Below are 17,934 nucleotides of genomic sequence, written 5' to 3'. Positions count from 1 at the left end.
AGTACATGAAAGCACAAAAAGCTTTTGAAGGCTGGCAGGATATTTTAACTTGTAATGATGGTGCAGTATCTTTAAAAACTGACACCACAAAAAGCCAGTATACCTTTACTCTTGACCAAAACAGCCTACGGCAAATCACAAATAACGAAAGTCACTGATTTCTAAAAAGGATTTTTGAAGTTTTGAGAACAGTGTTTTGTGTTTTGTGTCTCTTTCATGGTCCGCAGCCAAAACACAGCGCAGAGAGCAAAGCCGAGGAGCTCAGCTCGCAGTCAAACAAACTGACGATTAATAACATTTATTACGCTCATCACCACCTCCAGAGTGTGGGAGGGGGTGGAGGACTGTGGAGAATCATCGCAGCGAGATGAGATGTGATTCATGGGTTGAGGAGGGAGAAGAAATGCAGTCAGGGATGAGTGACTGGTGCCAGACACGAGCGGCTGCAGCAGGATCGCCGGGAGGAATCGTTTCTGCATGCATTTTTTTTTAAGATTTGGTTCAGAGAGTGACACTTTTTACTGTTGTGGGGTGTTTGGGTGGAGAAGGTGACGGTCCGACACGCTCTGACAACTGTCCAGGTTGTGGAAGTTTCCAAAAAGTGAGCGTTGAGTGTTGATGTTTTTGTGCATTTGGTGAAAAAAAGATAATTTTATACGACTTGAGACTAAAAAGTGAATATTATAATCTCGACATCTGCTCCTTTGAAGGTCTTCATCCAACAGACTTTGATCTGTAAATGTACTATTTGATGTTGTTTTGTCGCTGTTGAAATATTAAATTCAAAGTGAAAATATTTGGTGTATCGATCCCTCTAAAGCTTTATTGTGTCCGTCTGTTGTTTTCAGATGACGGGCCTTATGGAAAAACAAAGGATATCTCTGGACCAGAACACACCATGGCCTCGAGAAGACACAGTATACCAGGTATGTACAGCTTCTACCTTCACTCTCTATCTTTATCACTTTCTATAAATCTTACAAAGCTACTGTAAACTGTCATCGAGACTCACTGAAGGGTTAAAGTGATCTCCTGTCGTAATTTGTTTGTAATGCAGACTTTAGTGACGATAGCGATTTGTTTAATGAGCTCGAGGCCTTCACAAAAAAAGCAGCTTCACGCTGTCCAAACACTTTTCTGATTCTGATGTGCTCAGTGCGTGATGACAGGGTGACCTGATGGCACCAGACATCATGTGAGAGCAACAAGGCTGCAGGTTGTCTGTGAATACACTGCTGCCGTTTGTAGTCCTTAAACCCAGGAATCAGTTGGTATGTTTACACATCCGGTTCCCTCGTCTCAAAGTACAACTCCACTCTGTAGATTTAGTTTTATTCTTCACATGCTCGATAATTTCAGTTCATTGTTTGAATGTTTTAAACTAAAATTCTGGCAAATGACCATAAAAAATATTTCACATGAAGAGAGCGTGATTATTCCAAACTTGCTTTGTCACCTCTGCCAGGGAGTCCATGTGGTTGGCTGATTTGTTGGTTTGTCAGCAGGATTACACAAAAACTACTGAAGGGATTTCCATGAAATTTGGATGGCGGTTGGGTCTCCGCCATGAACAGACCCCATTAACTTTTTGATAATATTAAAGGGATAGAGCCAGTCATGTTTTCCCACTTTACTTAACATTGTGAGAGGGCGTTTTTTTTTACATTTTCAGTAATTTCTCAGGGAATAATGCAGGTATATTTGGTGGCTGGTATCTTTGAGTGGGTACAAGTTGATGTGAGCTTAAATCATGGTTCAGCTGCTTGAGATTAAAAATGTTATGGGGCTATTGAGTTTCATATGGGAATGGACTTGGTGGAGGTATGCGTTCTTTTGAGTACCATTCCAGTTGTTGCTGTGAAACTGAAAGGTGAAAATTAAAGGTTTTTTCAGTAGATATTTAGATTTTTTATTAAAAATAATCCTTTAATGCTCATTATGTCAAGCACACATGAAACAAGTTAGCTGACAGTATATCCTTAAAAATGTAGGACTGTCAGATGTCAGAAATAAGATTTCTTTATCAAATAAGAAATTTGTTTTGCTTTATTCTTTTATTTTGACCTTTTCACTCATCACGTTTCAAATCACTCGTTTCAGCTCAGCTTCTGTATCTGGTTTTCTCTGGTCCTTCCTTCTTATCACATTTGCCAAATCCCTCCATTGAGTTTTCCATCGTCTCACTCTGTTTATTTCCTATTTTTGTTCCTGCTCCTTTTATACGTTTCCCGTCTTCTCTTATCAATCTGTTTCATCCATTGCGCAGTTACATGACTCAGCTTGATGCTCACAGGTATACAAGTGTTTGTCTCTTTCACCTCCCACAGCCTCATGATGATGAGACAGTAAAGATCATTGGATGTATAATAAATGTCCCCAGCTTCCTGTCTGCTTAATAGAAACAGTTTCATGTGTTAGCCTTTTCTGTATTCCCTGAGCATCAAAAACTGAAGTGCTAGATAAAACTTTATGAATCCCGACACGGTCAGCTGCGCATCTGTGGATGGAAAAACTCATTTTGTGATGATTCAGTTCAGACGATGTTCAACTGCATCAGGCTACTATTTGTTAAAGCTTTAGTGCTTTTATGCAAATATGAACAGCACAGGGGCTAATGAATGAATGAGTGCCTTCCTGCAGATAATGTGTGTGTGTGTGTGTGTGTGTGTGTGTGTGTGTGTGTGTGTGTGTGTGTGTGTGTGTGTGTTGTAATACCCACCAGAGATAACTGTGGTGTGAAGAAGCACCTCACTGATCCTCGGTGTTGCCTGAGGGATTTACCTAATCTAGCCATCTATCACCGGAAAGCTTCATCTCACCTGTGTGTGTGTGTGTGTGTGTGTGTGTGTGTGTGTGTGTGTGTGTGTGTGTGTGTGTGTGTGTGTGTGTGTGTGTGTGTGTGTGTGTGTGTGTGTGTGTGAAGGGAAGATATAGAGACAGATTGAGGGGCAGCTATATGCTGTATTCACTCAACAGTTCCTGTTGACATTGGGTGTGTGTGAGTGTGTGTAAATGATAATAATACAAATGCAGACAAATGGAGATCCAGCTGTCTTTATTTTACTTATTACATCATTACCAAGGTTCTCCGTGAAACCTGCATGAGTGTTAAGCTCAGTATTTAATGTCTAATGTGTATCAGAAAAAACATTATTGAGTCCAGCAGTTGTCTGAGCTTCATCTTTAAAGGTCCAGTGTGTAGGATTTAGTGGCATCTTGCAGTTGGGTTAACTGATCAGCCCTCGGCTCACTAACAGATGGCATCTGCAAAAAATGCAGATGTTTCCTCAGAAAAAAAAAAACTCAGAAAAGTCACCGTGCACAACCTGCTCAGCACCAAACTGCAGACAGACACAGGTAGTGACTATCTGGTGATAACATGGGAGCATTTAGCAGCTAAAGAGCCAGATATTCCCTTTGGGAGTTGGTAGAGAGGACAGTAGAGATCAGAAACAGAGCTAAAAAGAAAGTGAAGCCAATTTGCAAGTTTGCCATATCACCTTCAAAGATGACAACATGAGTTCACAGCTTGTTTCGAGGCTGCAGCAGCCAGCTGACTGAATGACCGGCCTGGCTCTGAATGATGTTAACAGAATCTGCCCACCAGCACCTCTAAAGCTCTACAGACTTTTCCAAGACTGTTCAGCCTGGTCCCACTGCGACAGTGCTGTGATTGGCTGGTAGTACGATGCTGATGATTGGCTAGCACTTGTTACCTCTGAAACTGAAAATAGTTGGTCGGCGTTGGGTTTCACACAGGACACAAACCCTGGTCTCCTGGGTGAAAGTCCTGTGTTTGACGCCTGCTCCCACCTCTGTCCAACTTTGACTTTGTTGTTCTTGGTGCAAAACACTTTCTGCCAGAAAGCTTGCTGAGCACCAGCCAATTACAGCTGGTCCTGAGTTAGCTGGCTGCTAGCAGTAGCTTAATACTTAATGCTTAACACTCATGCAAGTGATATTAATCTTCTCATCTGCCTCGAAACAAGAAAGCAAACCAAACTATAATGCTTTAACTTCTGAGTCAGGTAACTGTGCACACGGCGATGGAGAAGCTCGTCTTTTGTCATGAACTTCAAAGCGGCAGCACGATGAAGGTGAACTGAACTCTGCAGCTCGGCGGCGTCGCTCCCAAGTCAACCCATTAAGTTGTTTACCTCATCGAGCCTCGAGTCAGCCCGAGAACAGCTGCAGTTAATAGTTGCTAGGAAAGACATTCCATCTAATTTATTTTTTTAATTCTTTATCGCAATGCTTTTGTTTCTAAAGTAGTTTAATTAAGTGTTAGGGGAATATAGCACCGTACACTCGTATTCTGTCCTGTTGAAGTAAGTCAGGCTGGTCCTTGATCTTCATCACGGTCCACAGAGAGTCTCCTTCAGCGGGTTCAGTGAAGGGTTGTAGTTTTACACAAGTTACAGATCACTTCAAAGTCCGTTGACTAGTCTCAGCTTCTGTGAGAAGATCTAGAGCATCACGGCCCAAATTACACTGCATTAATAATGGTTTTAAAAGGAATGTGTTACACAGGCTCAATCTATCTGAAATATTCCTCAGGTTGCAAAGTTTAAATTGTGTTTAGTGTCACAGATTTCCATCGTGCATATTTCTAAACACATTATCTCTGACTGTAATGTGTCGATGCGTAACCTGTTGTTACCCCCCTTGTTAGCAAAATGACTATACATCACCCTCGTTAACCCGCCATCCACCCTCTCCATCCTCTAGAAGCAGAGCGAGTGCAGGGGCAGTTAAATGTGTTTATATTATATTCTAGTCTGCCGGATGCATTGATCCTTATCTGACCGAGGTTTGTGCGACGCAGGATCTACGGCCTTGACCGCGGCTCTGAAATATCAGTAGTTGTGTATACAAGTGTATACTATATACTGGCCTATATGCTCTATAGAGTGGTGTCGTGATCGAAAGTGACAAGTTGCAACTTGTATTCACAGAAGGAGAGCGAGAGGACCGCAGAGACACACTGCTGCCTGAAGTATTCCTACAATATTCCTGTAATATTTCTAAAACAATGTTTAAACCCAAAGAAATCTGTCATTTTATTCAAGGCGACAATGTGTTTTATTTGGTCACCTGTTGATGTAACTCAAATGTCACAAAACTTCATGTTGTCCATGAACATTTCTGCTTGAGTCTGCAGATTTCTATTTGCAATGTTGGTTGTTTATTGATGAAAACAACAACTCCCATGATCCCACACTACTTATGTCTTTTGTTTTGATTGAGAGACCATGCAGTGGTGTAGTGATGATGCATTATTGTCGTCGCCCTGGTTCGCTTTATAATTAAATTGTTGGATATTTAATGATGTATTTTATTTTTTAGAAAAAACGTGTAAATATATTTAACCTGTAGTAACCACAGACCTTATTTCAGGCATTTAACTGAAAACCAATTCAAAATCATCACAGACTTTCAGACGAGGGAACCGGATGTGTAAAAATGCTGACTGACGACAAACTGCAGCGCTCTGTTAGAGGCAGAAACTACACTTATTTAAATATGTGTGTATTCTTAGTTGCTGTTATTTCTTTATTGCTCTGTATAATTTAAAGGCAGCTGACAAAATATAATTGATGTTAAAAGGGTCTGTGTAATAAGGCTTCAGCCTACACCTTGTTTGTTTGATTGATTTGTTTTTCTGAAGCCAGAAAGCATTACAGTAAGTTAATTTATTGTCTATCTACGCAGTGTATTTGTGTTTTTTACAAGTTGGACCGAAATAAACTAAACTAAAACACACTGTGTGTTTAATGGAAAGTCATACAGGGGTTTAATGGGGAGATTGTGTGTCACACAGTCTAAGATAAGGCCTGTAAAGACGTATGCACTCTTTTGTTTATAGACTTTTTTATGTTGAAGCACAACAGATGTATTTATGGGCTTTGATGGGTCAGAGCCGATCCTGAGAATCTCAGTGAAACACACCAGTAGCATGTAGTCAATAACGCCGAGTCTAAATATTTATTGTTTTATAAAGTCCGAAGAGTCGTCGCCCGGACAGACTTTACTCTGCAGACTGTCACTGAAGACGTCCTTTAACCTTTCGGGCCTTTTCAGCGCCGTCAGGATCTTTTTCAACTGGAAATGACACACACAATGAAACAGTGAGGCTTTGTTAATTCTCATTAGCTGATGCTAATCTTATCTGATCTTCACATTTACATTGGAGTCATTTCAGCTGACTCGTTCATCCTGAGCAGACAGAGGATCAGTGTCACACTCAAGGACACACACAGCAAACGTCTTTTCGTTTTATCTTCCTTTGTATCACGGCTTCCCTTTTAATCCGGGAATCAGAATGGACGGAGGGCATCCACTAACCACTTATCTCCGTATCTCGTGTGTTCGAGTGTGTGTGTGTGTGATTCTATGTGTGTGTGTGTGTGTGTGTGTGTGCGTGGGTACTGTATGTCCTTCTCTTCCCCTGTTTTGTGTCCGTGTGTATTCGTCTTTATGTGTGTGTGTGTTTTTGGTTAGAAGCTCTGCGGGGGGTGACCATGGTGGAGCTGGTGAAGAAAGAAGGCAGCACGCTGGGCCTCACCATCTCAGGAGGGACGGACAAGGACGGGAAGCCGCGGGTATCGAACCTACGACCCGGAGGACTGGCGGCCAGGTGGGTGCAACACCAGAAGGTCATATTTTCAAAATAAAGTACATCTGACTGTTTCACTGGCCTTTACATGCTTCCTTCTCTTTGACTGTGCAGGAGTGACCAGCTTAACGTCGGCGACTACATCAAGTCGGTGAACGGCATAAATCTGACCAAACTGCGGCATGAAGAGATAATCAGCTTACTGAAGAACGTAGGAGAGCGAGTTCTGCTGGAGGTGGAGTATGAACTGCCACCTACAGGTACATTCAAGTTCATCTCCAGATGCTTTCATGTGGCGTTCAGGGTCAGAATGTAAATCGCTCCAGTGAGGTCGGGTACAGACAAACATGAAACCATATTGGCAGACACGGACGTCAATATTGGATGATTCTGCAAAACCATGGAAGACATTTGATGATAATGTCTTTTTTTTTTAAGTGTTTTTAAATGTCTACATATGGCAACTATAACATGGTGAAGGCTGGGGCTAATAAAGTACAGCAGGTTGTGGTGAGGGGCTGTTAACTCCTGGTTAAGGTCCGGGTAGGTCAACCCAACCGCCAGAACAAATGTTAGTTTAGTGCGTTTCTGCAAAACCACAAATACTGTAAGTTAAAACTGAACTTTTTCTTTATGTTGCAAGTTTTTCTCTATTTCTCTTTTTGTCATACTGCTGTGCTTATGTACTGCTTAGGTTTAGGCACAAAATCCACCTGGTTAGGGTTAGGAAAACATCATGGTTTGGCTTAAAACGACTTCAGGTGTCCTTAGAAATATCCACTGGATTGACTCGAACTGCGGCCGGCCATTTGTCAGCCTTGTTGGCTGTAATAACACCACCTACATCCCCTCCACCTCCTGACGTGGAGCATTTAATGTGATCGCGATATGCCACATTGCTACAAATGTAAACCTCGGACGTGTCTGTGGTTTGCAGAAACATCGTGAGTGGGGTTGCGGATGCGAGGATTTGTGCAACCTAAACACCTTTTTCACAGAGTGACTTTGGTATTATTCAACCTCAGACCCCAGTTTTACCATGTTAGATGTGAAAATATTGATCGAGGAGTGAGAGGGAGGCCAGAGATCAGAGGAGCAGCGGGGGACACACTGTGTAGAGCCAGAATATTTAATATCTGATGCAGAGACTTAAAGATTTATTTCGTACCTAGAACCCATTTCAATGAGGCGACTGGTACAGCAGAGGTTCTGGTGCATACAGGCGTGTGGCAACAAAACAAATTCAGTGATTATCACTTCTCAAACTACCAGCCAGCTACTGAGCATTTATTTCACTGCTGATCCACTTTGGCTCTGAATAAGTGTGTAGCAGTCAGAACTTGATGAGCTCGATATCTGAGCAGCTTTTCCACGTTGAGTAAATGCATTTTATTTTATTATAATGCATTTAAAGGTGATAAAGTGTAGCTTTAGCAGCTGTAAAGGAGATAATAGGCATCCTTAATTAAAACCCTCACTCTAGACTGAATACATATTATGATCCAGGTGCAGTCGAAGGTAGAAATGAGTATTTCTTGTGTTGTAATTGTATAGAATGATCATCGCTCGTACTTATTTTCCGTATTAAATGTTCATGCTTCATTGAGATGATGTCAAATTACTGAATGTGATCAAAATTTAGATTTAACTTGATTTATGGAGCAACAGAAGTGAATTGCTCGAGGAAATGCTTAACAGGAACAGTAAAAATGACTTCCTAATGTTTCTTTTTTCCTCTCTCTGTATATCTCCCTGTTCTCAAAGCTCCAGACAGCAGCTCAGGGGTTATATCAAAGACAATCGACATCTGTTTGCACAAAGAGGGGAACAGCTTTGGTTTCGTCATGAGAGGTAACTGTCAGTAAAAATAAGCCGATTACTGTACGGTTTTTGGGAGCCATGTGAATAGTTAATGATTGACACGGCGCCCCCAGTGGGAGGGTGTCGGTAAATGAAGAGGTTGTTGCTGAAGGACTGTTTCCTAAAAGTTGCATCAGCCACCAGAGAAATGTGAAACTGCAGTCGGTCCAATTCACTACAAACTGTGCACACTTCATTTGTTAAGCATGTTTTTAAGCATCATTTTTAATTGATTCCCTTCCTGCCAGGAAGCAATCCGTTTAATTTTTATTTTCTTTCGCTGTTTGTGTGTGAAAATCAACTCGAGGAGCTGGTTGAAACAGGAAACACATTACAGCCAACAAAAGAAACCGTTGATTGAGTTTTCAGAAAAAAATCCCAGCTGGAAACTGATCCAACAAATACAGCTACAGAGGTGGTTTTGACCAAAATACAAAAAATAAATCAGTCCCTCAGTGTGACGGATTACCTGTCTGAAGTTTTGATCATCTTTGTGCTGAAGTGAAACAAAAACAATGAAGGTTTCTCGTCATGTGAGTTCAGTGTGATCAGCTTTAACCCTTTTTTACTCTTCACACAGGTGGTGTCCATGAGGACTGGCACAAGTCACGCCCCCTGGTGGTCACCTATGTCAGGCCAGGAGGTCCTGCAGACAGGTAGCACTGACTGCACACTCATGCAACTCTTAATAAATATATTATTAGTAATATATATATATATAAATATATACTCCACATGTGCTTAAGTGTGCAAGCTCACACAAAGCAGCACAAAACAAACTCATATACAGCCAGGAAGAGGGATTATGTGTGTCTCTTTGGGGGTGAAAAGAAAAAAAGTGATGTCTAGGAAAAATAGACGCCTCCACTGAGTTTAAACTAACAGTAGCACAACTGGGCCAGTTCCAGTCAGGGTTTCTGGGAGATTCGTCTGTGCCTCCATGCGAATAAAAACCTCCAAGGAGAACAATGTCATTTCCCGTGACCGTCACTGGTACGTTTGACAGTTGTGTGTTAACTCATGGCCGCGGCCGCATGAATCACCTCCTATCCTCTTCCATGTTGTCATCGTGTGGTCTTCATGTTTGGGAAATAATCTGTGGCATTTTCACGTAAATGTCAGCTCGGCGACTGTTTTACTGATGGAAACGCAGCAGTGATTCAACCTTCTGTGGATCCCGTGCATGAATCCTGCACGAGCAGCTGCGATGAGCACCATCTACAGACAATTCACACCTTATATTCTCAGGACGAAGATGAAAAAGCCGAGAAAATACCTTAAAATTAGCTCCGATGGAGGGAGACAGATTGAGGGCTGAGTGATGACTTAAAAATGAAAATGTCTTCTTCATGCTTATTGATTTCTAGGTTGTTTGTCCCGGTTAACTACAGTTTGACCAGTTAAAAGATGCTGTAGTTTCTGGACTGGACGCTGCTCAGATGGTTTTGGTGGCAGTTTGTTTTTCTGTTGTCAGTGTTGGGTTGATTTGGGGCCGGCAGCCACGCTCATGTTCTCTGCAGTTTGTATATTTTGATTATATATTCCTCCCCAAAAGGTAAATGCATATTAGTTTTCACTTTATTCATTTTCTCGTCAGTTCCACAAACATTTTTAACTGCCGAAAGAGATTTGCAACACATTCCCACCCCAATGTAACAAAACCTCAGTGAGCTATTAGTCTCCATTAAAATTCAGCAAAAACAACACACATAAAATGACTATAGTTTTCTAACTATTTTAAAATAAAACACGTTGGCTTTAGCAGCGATCCCAGCTGGTGGACTCCCCCCTCCCCCCTCATGAACACACACAGTTGGTCTCTTCCACTTCCTGTTTGAGGGAGTACAAGAGGCCATCTTAACTTGATGAACATCTTTTGGTCAAGAAACAAAGCAGCATGAGTCTGTGAATCCCAAACAAGGTACAACAGTCACATCTTTTTACATTTAATGAATGCAACACCAGCAGGAAACATTAGCAAAGTAACAAACAACAGACCTGGAGTATAATAAATAGTGCTGCATGAAAACAAAAAACTGCCTCATGTCATGAAATTGAAATGTTTGTTTGCTAACTGGATGCACTAAAAGAGTGTAAAAAGTGTAGTTCTTCAAGGGATTGTTGGTTAATATGTGTTTATTGTGTAGCACTAGTTCATGTTCTGCACCAAAAGTAATGCACATGGTTTTTATTACGTCTACAACCGACTGTGGCTCATGTAGACACGAGCAGGTGGTGTTTTTGCATTAAACAAACAGAATCTGTGCAGAAAACTTGAAACAATTCGATGCAAATCTTTTAAAAGTTGAGGCAATTGCATGGGAGGAAAGTCATTGCTTTTTTTGCAAAACTGACAAAATGATTGCAAACATTGACGCTTCAATAGAGAAGCTTTTTTTTCCCTGTTTCTTCAATCTCAGACGCGTCTAACTCTGATTTAACGTGTACGATGCAGTTTATTTGTGAAGTGTTTTTGGAAAATGCATCTAAAGAAGTCCACAGCTGCTGCCTGCGCCAAACAGGAGACGATTTATTTTTATCTTTTTTTTTTTTTTTCGTTTTTACAAAACCACCATGAGAAGTCGTTACAGCAATAACATAAAATGCATTCAGGCGAGTGACAATTCAAGGAAGGAAGTGAATAAAAGAGAGGAATGCAGACATCAGTGCTCGCTGAATGGGATTCTGGAGTGACATGTGAGACAGCTCTCCTCCGCCGTCAAACAAAAAAAACTGGAGTATCTTTTTTTGGACGAACAGCCGGAGATAATCTACGACGAGGAGCTGTGATAGACTCACACCTCTCAAGATGTTTTCTTTGTTTCCTTTAATTTGTCACCCATCTGTTTTGCCAAAAACACAAATCTCACAGCTTTTCTGTCCCATTTTTTTGTTTTTTTGTTTTTTAACCGCATGTTCTACTCAGCTGTTTCTACACTCAGCCAAGACAAGAAAAGATTAAAAGGAAAATAAAGTGTAACCCTCCTCTGTGATCACTCGGCAGCTTCAATCAGTCGCCGCTCGACTTTAGAGCCGGGAGATGCTATTTTTATTCTCGTAGTGAAAGAACCGCATGCAGCAGTAAAATTAGGACGCGTGCAAGAATAACTGCGTTGAAACCAAGCGGTTATTTTTCTACTGAGTAAGTGAATGAAAGCTGGTCGGAGATCTTCGACACATCTGTCAGGCTCGGCTGTGTGTGATGTGCTCGTCAAGAATTGATAGAAGATCAACCAAAACAATTGGATTCACATTCTCCGTGGTTGTATTCATCCCCCACACAGGTGCACAGACCAGGACAAGACCAAGATTAAATTCTATTGTACTATTGAGTTATTTCACCCCGAAGCTCATCTACCACCATTGTAAAGAAAATCATCTTCCAAAATGTGGGTCAGTCCGGGGGGAAGCGAATGAGATATTCATGCTGCTTTTATTTCCCATTTATATGCCAATTGCAGAAAACTTAATCCACAGCCCCATACAGTCCCAGGAGTGCCAACATTTTTAGCATTAACCCAGTGGGAATTACTCTGAACTCTGGAAAAGTGCTAGAGAGCAGCGCCGCTTCATGCAGGATCACAAACCGCTTCTTACTGCAGCGTCATTTGGACAAAAAGAGACGCGCTGAGAGCCGGCAGGCGCTTTAAAGTAGGTTAAATGTCAGCGAGGTCCTCAAGACCTTGTTTCAACTAACATCTTAAGTCGTTAAAGGGAAAATCCGCCCTGAATCTACCTCTCACTCTGAAAGTAACAGCTGTGGTGGGTGTACTTTTTGTATCTTCTTGGTCAGATGTAGACGAGAACAGATTCTCAATATGACCAGGCTTTCACTCCAGCCCGCAGCTTTTTATTGGTGTAAAAAAAACAAACTCCACACATTTCTTGTGAGACGTCATCCCAAAGATGTTTTCTCCCACATAACCTAATTCCAGCCTTAATAATAAAAGCCTTTTGGTCTCAGCTTAGCTTGCATCATGTTGTGAAAAAGCTTCAGGGCTATCAGCATCGTACTTTACAACTTCTGGCTGGTGCGATGACAGCTCTGTATTACTCACACTCTGGCATCGTGCATAAAGCATCTATCAGCCTCTTAATGCAGTCCCCCCCTTTGCATGAAAAATTAAAAATGCTGCTAATCCCATTTTTTTTGTTGAGACAAATAATTGCCTAAAATGTGCCATTAAGTGCCTCCAGAATTATTGCACATCCAGTCCGTGAAAGTGCCTTTTTGTCAACCGGGGACTGTTTGGAAAATTACCATCATTTTAAATTAAAGCAGATCACATGACATGATGTTTAATCTTGATATTTTTTAATCCGGTGAAGCACGGCGGTATCATCTGTCATCTTAGCGCTGTTGCCACTGTTATCTGTGTGTGTCCTCCAATTGAACTTGAGAAATGATACTGTTAGACTCAGACAGATGAGAGGAGAAAGAAAGAAGGAGAGTAGTGGAGGTAGGAGAGGGAAAAGGCGCAAGTAGGACAGCCAGGAAATGAGTCATGATTTAAGAAAGAGTCGGGAGAAGAAAGAGAATATTTCTCAGTGAGAGGAAAAGGGAAGAAGGGAGAGAAATAAGATGCAAGAGGACGCGACAGAGAAGCTGCAGCAGGAAGAAATGGTTAAAAAAGTCAAGTCTGGTGATTTTTACTGACATTTATCTCCACACATTGAAGCTACATCGTGTTTCCATACAAATGAAACATATTCGAACCTGAATGAATAAACGAAGGTAGGAAGGAGTGCTTAAAGAAGTGAATGTGACTGAAGTTAGACTTTTAAAGGAACAGTTATCAGTCATTACATCTGCTCACCTCCATGCTGATGGGAAGTCAGGTCCATAAAACATTTCTGGAGCTTCACAGCAAAACAGTGTTGCATCATTCTCATAATCAGCTGAAGTAGTTGGGGAGTAAAATGTAAAAAAAAACTCCAAAACATAAAATGGCTCCATGCAGCTGATCCGGGGTAATTTGTGGTAATGCAGGCCTCTGGCAACCCCCAATTTAGCAGCTACAGTGAAGATTTTGTCTTAAAATAGGTTGTGATTATTGTCTTTTAAAATGAATTTGGGCTCTCTGGGCTCTCAGAGACTTGGCCAGCTGTATAGAGACGTTTTATGTTTTCTTACTGCGACTGAATCTCCAAAAAAAAAATATTTTTGGTGAACTGCTCTTTTAAAAGATGAAGGCAAACGAAATGAAGCAGGAGGTAGATGGAAATACAGAATCCTTCACCTCTGAGTCTCAGTTTTTTAGGTCTGATGTGTTCTCGTCTCCACCCTGCTCACTGTATTTTAACATGTGGTATTTGTCTTTGTGCACGTGTGTTCAGAGAGGGAACGCTGCGTCCTGGCGATCGTCTCCTCAGCGTGGACGGCGTCCCGCTGCACAACACCAACCACAATGACGCCCTCAGCGTGTTGGCTCAGTGCGGTCAGGAAGCCCTGTTCCAGATAGAGTATGATGTCACTATTATGGGTGAGAGACCACACACACACACACACACCCACACACACACCCACACACACCAGACTCAGGCACAAATTAAAGCTTGGGGCTGAAGTTTCTAGACTAAAATGCCACTTAAATTAAAAATTGGCTGTTTTTTGTTGATGCCTTGGCATTTCCTGCCGCCTCCGGCTGAGTGTAAATCTTTTCTGTGTAAATCTTCTCAATTTAACTCACCCAGAATGCTTTGCAAAGAATCCCCTCCTCGTCACATCTGGCCGTTGTTGCTTTTTAAGGACATTTTTGCCTTAATCTCATCCGCTACTTAATATTGGTGATACAGACATTTTAAAGGTACTCTGCTGCTCTCAAATGAAAAAGGTTTTTTTTTTTTTTTTGCTCCATCAGACACGGTAACGAACGCCTCCGGTCCGCTATTAGTGGAAATCGCCAAGTCGCCGGGAGCGACGCTGGGCATCAATCTGACGTCAGCAAATCATCGGAACAAGCAGGTCATCGTCATCGACCGAGTTAAACCTGGCAGCGTGGTGGACAGGTACGCACACACACACTCTCACACACACCATATACAATAAATGTCTGCAGACATGCATCATGTAGTCTGAGTTCAAAGCAGCAGCGGATGGACTAAGACAATACTAAGAGCTAAAAAACATGCAGAACTCTGAATATATAAAAGAAAATACTGGTGGGTTATACAGTATTCCCTCTCCCTCTAACATATGCATGCACACACACACACACACTAGCACACCAGACACAGAAACACACCCACACTGACACGTAGGCTGTATCCTGCCCTATAACTAACACAGACAGTAGAAGACAGGATTTCGCCCCGAGCTTCAGTCTGGCTCTAAAATATACATGAAGCACTTGAACTTTGAGTCAGCGCTGGAACGAGCACTAGAATAACCTCAGCCGACTGAACAGGTTGACTGTGGAGGTCCAGGTCCTGTCACTATTCATTCCCACACGGTCCCACAAAAGTTGAACTACTGTATGAAGTGCAGAGGCACCGGGTCGGCCAGCTGTGCCGCACGCTGATCCGAGCTAATCAGGCTGACTTGTGTAGACTGCGTGTGGTTTTTCCTGACAGAAAAAGAACACAATGTTTTTCTGCAAAGTAATTTGTACTGTAATTCTTTCTCTTGTACTTTCTTCTGGTGAGACTTCCTTCCTTCTCCCTGTTTTTTTACCAGATGTGGGGCGTTGCACGGCGGAGATCACCTGCTGTCAATAGACGGGACGTCGACGGAGCACTGCACGGTCCTGGAGGCGACGCAGCTATTAGCGAGCACGACGGAGCTGGTGAAATTAGAAATCCTCCCCTCCCATCAAACAAGGCTAACTGGGAAGCAGCACGACACAGGTGAGGTGCATCAGCGTGTGTGTTAAAGTTTACCAACAGAACCAGAGATACCACCTGTTTTATTCTGCACATTCTTCTTCCTTTTTCAAACTTTCATTACCCAGAATGCAACTTAGCCAGAGAGTGACATCTCTTGAGATTTCTTGCAGCTTCCTCCGGAGCCACAAAAAGTTTTATACCACCATTTTTTTCACATGTAAAGTTGTGCACGACCTGTAAACACACTTTAATGTGTAAAATCAAGATTCAAGATTCAAGAAACTTTATTTTCAATCAAATAGTTAGAAGCATGTGTGCAGAGCTACACGAACAGAGCAGCGTCTGTGTCGCCTTGTTTAAAATGACCTTTATTTTATTATGTGGAGGTCGGCAGAACAGTGTCACGCAGAACTGACACGAACACATTCAACTAGATCAAACAACAAATGTGTCATGATGACATAATTAAGAACAAAGTACAGTAATTATCCTCTAATCATTCACAAATGCGTGACTCATCCCGCTTTTTTTAACGACATCTTGTCAAGCAGATGGTGTGTGTTTAAAGTTCTGTGGCCGTGTTCATGTTGTTGTTGTTCGCGCACACCTCGTGTCGTCCTCCACGGCAGCTGTTAGCGCCGTTTGATTATGTTGTGTCAGATATGAGATGAAACGGCTCTGCAGGAAACGCATTTTACACCTGTCTGCTACTGAAGTGATCCAGGAGTCAGGTGTGTCTGTGTGTGACGGAGAGAGAAGTTTCCTTTGTCCAAGTATATGCATCAGCGTTTTTTATTTCTATATCTGCATCTGTGTGTGTGTGTGTGTGTGTGTGTGTGTGTGTGTGTGTGTGTGTGTGTGTGTGTGTGTGAGTGACTGCCTGGTCTTGAAGTTAATGAGTATAATAATCTCTTGATGAGATTAAATCTGTTGGCTGTCAGTCAGGTTTTCACAGCAGGCCTCCACCATCATACAGGCTCAGAGTGCGTGTGTGTGTGTGTCTCAAACATGTCCAGTTTGTGTGTTAACCGTGGGGTGTGTAGCCACCGAAATCCTTAATTCTTCATAAAATGCGAGGGTTGACATCTCTTGTATTTCGCTCAGTGAAGTCTAACCCTTCGATGTCTGTAGTGGAGGAGACGACTGTCGATCAGCTGTTTCCCTGAACCTCAGCGGCCCTGAGAGCTGGAGGCGCTGAAGGTTCAAGGATAAGTTCACCCAAAAATGAAAAGGAAGTCATTATCTCCTCGCCTCCATACTGATGGAAAGTGGGGTGAAGTTTCGTAGCTCGTAAAACATTTTCTGGAGCCTCACAGTGAAACGGCGTTGCTGAATGATGGGGACAAAAAAAAAAAGATGGCTCCACGCAAAAAACGTTATTTACACCCTTGAGGTGTGGGTCAGGTTCAGGCACCCACATCAGACTGGCTGTTAGCTTAGCTTTTAGCTTAGTGGCTACAGTGACAATTTCGACTTAAAAATTGGTGTAAATAACGTCTCTCGAAATCAATTCGGGACTTTATGGGCTTCAGTAGACTTCGATTACACAGGACGAGCTCTCTGGAGCCGTTTAATGTTAATTTAAGTTTTAAAACTTCTTCAGTTGTTAAGGAAGCTCCAGAAATGGTCATTTTTTTGGGTGAACTTGTCCTTTAAGAACACACGCAAATAGAGAAAACACAAGAACACATGCACATTCACTAGTAAAGAAACAAATGGCCAAGACAGGGTAGGTGCACGTTTACAGTAATGTACAGTATGTATTTAAACTCCTGAGCCTCATTTCATGACACCTTCCAGTCATTTTGGATCAACAGACCCAGAATCAGGGCAGTGTCCAAAACCAGAACACAGATTCTGTCAGGATCAGCCCAGAGTAAGTCGCCCCATGCAAACCACAGAGAGAAAACAAACACTTATCCCAGCTGTCTTCGTGGAATTGAGATTGAAGAATATTTTGCACGCTGCAGCAACTTTGTGCTTAATTAGCGTGAGTGTTTCTTCACCCGTTAGCCAAGTGACGGCTTTCCATCTGCGGGAGAATTAGTGCCAGTGGATTTACAGCAGGAGACGCTGATTCCGACGGCTGCTTCATCATCTCAGGTTAATGCTGCACAGCTGACGGGCTGCAAGTGTGACAAGTGTACGCACAGGAAACACACGCCTGTGTGCAGGTTCACACACATGTAGCACCTGTGATCATGCTGCCAGTATTGTCCTGTAGTCAGCCAGACATGAATGAGCTTCACACACACATCTGTTTGTGTGTCTTCTTTCTTAAAGTTTCATTTTCCTCTGACCTGATTAGAGACTCGTGAGAGGTGGAGAGAGGCGGGATTAGCAGAAAAAGGCTGATAGACACAAAATAAAGACAAATGCTCGACTAAAAATAGAGAAAACAGCAGGAAGCAGGAGAGTTGAAAAGATACGAGACAGACGAATGAGAGCTGAGTGACAGCGAGTGTAACGGCGGGATGGTATTTAATTAAAGTCATTACACCTCGCAAAGATGCTGTCAGACGCTGCCTGCAGCCTGACGCCTCCTTTCTTCTCATCCTCCTCTCCTCTCCTTCCCCTCCTCCTTCTCCTCTCCTCGCCTCGCATCTCCTTCTCCTCTTCCTCCCTCCTCTCCT

At 42.4% G+C, this 17,934-nt stretch overlaps 1 protein-coding gene across 8 annotated transcripts in view; it reads left to right on the top strand.

Annotated features, from left to right (window-relative positions):
- Positions 1–17,934, top strand: part of LOC311254208 (glutamate receptor-interacting protein 2-like) — a 280,081-nt gene that overhangs the window by 232,756 nt on the left and 29,391 nt on the right. For 7 of the 8 annotated variants that reach the window (XM_084347848.1, XM_084347844.1, XM_084347843.1 and 4 more), the window contains exons 2-9: positions 849–926; positions 6,502–6,637; positions 6,731–6,876; positions 8,381–8,467; positions 9,057–9,132; positions 13,814–13,959; positions 14,338–14,485; positions 15,153–15,322. In XM_084347848.1, the coding sequence (XP_084203974.1) occupies positions 849–926; positions 6,502–6,637; positions 6,731–6,876; positions 8,381–8,467; positions 9,057–9,132; positions 13,814–13,959; positions 14,338–14,485; positions 15,153–15,322 (987 nt within the window). The remainder of the gene's footprint in view (positions 1–848; positions 927–6,501; positions 6,638–6,730; positions 6,877–8,380; positions 8,468–9,056; positions 9,133–13,813; positions 13,960–14,337; positions 14,486–15,152; positions 15,323–17,934) is intronic. The other variant, XM_084347842.1, reaches the window with a different exon arrangement.

The sequence above is a fragment of the Pagrus pagrus genome, assembly GCF_965226575.1.
Source record: "Pagrus pagrus genome assembly, chromosome: 3".
In the NCBI taxonomy this organism is placed as follows: domain Eukaryota; kingdom Metazoa; phylum Chordata; class Actinopteri; order Spariformes; family Sparidae; genus Pagrus; species Pagrus pagrus.
Note: the sequence above shows the minus strand (reverse complement) of the source record. Positions and strands in the feature narration are given on the sequence as shown.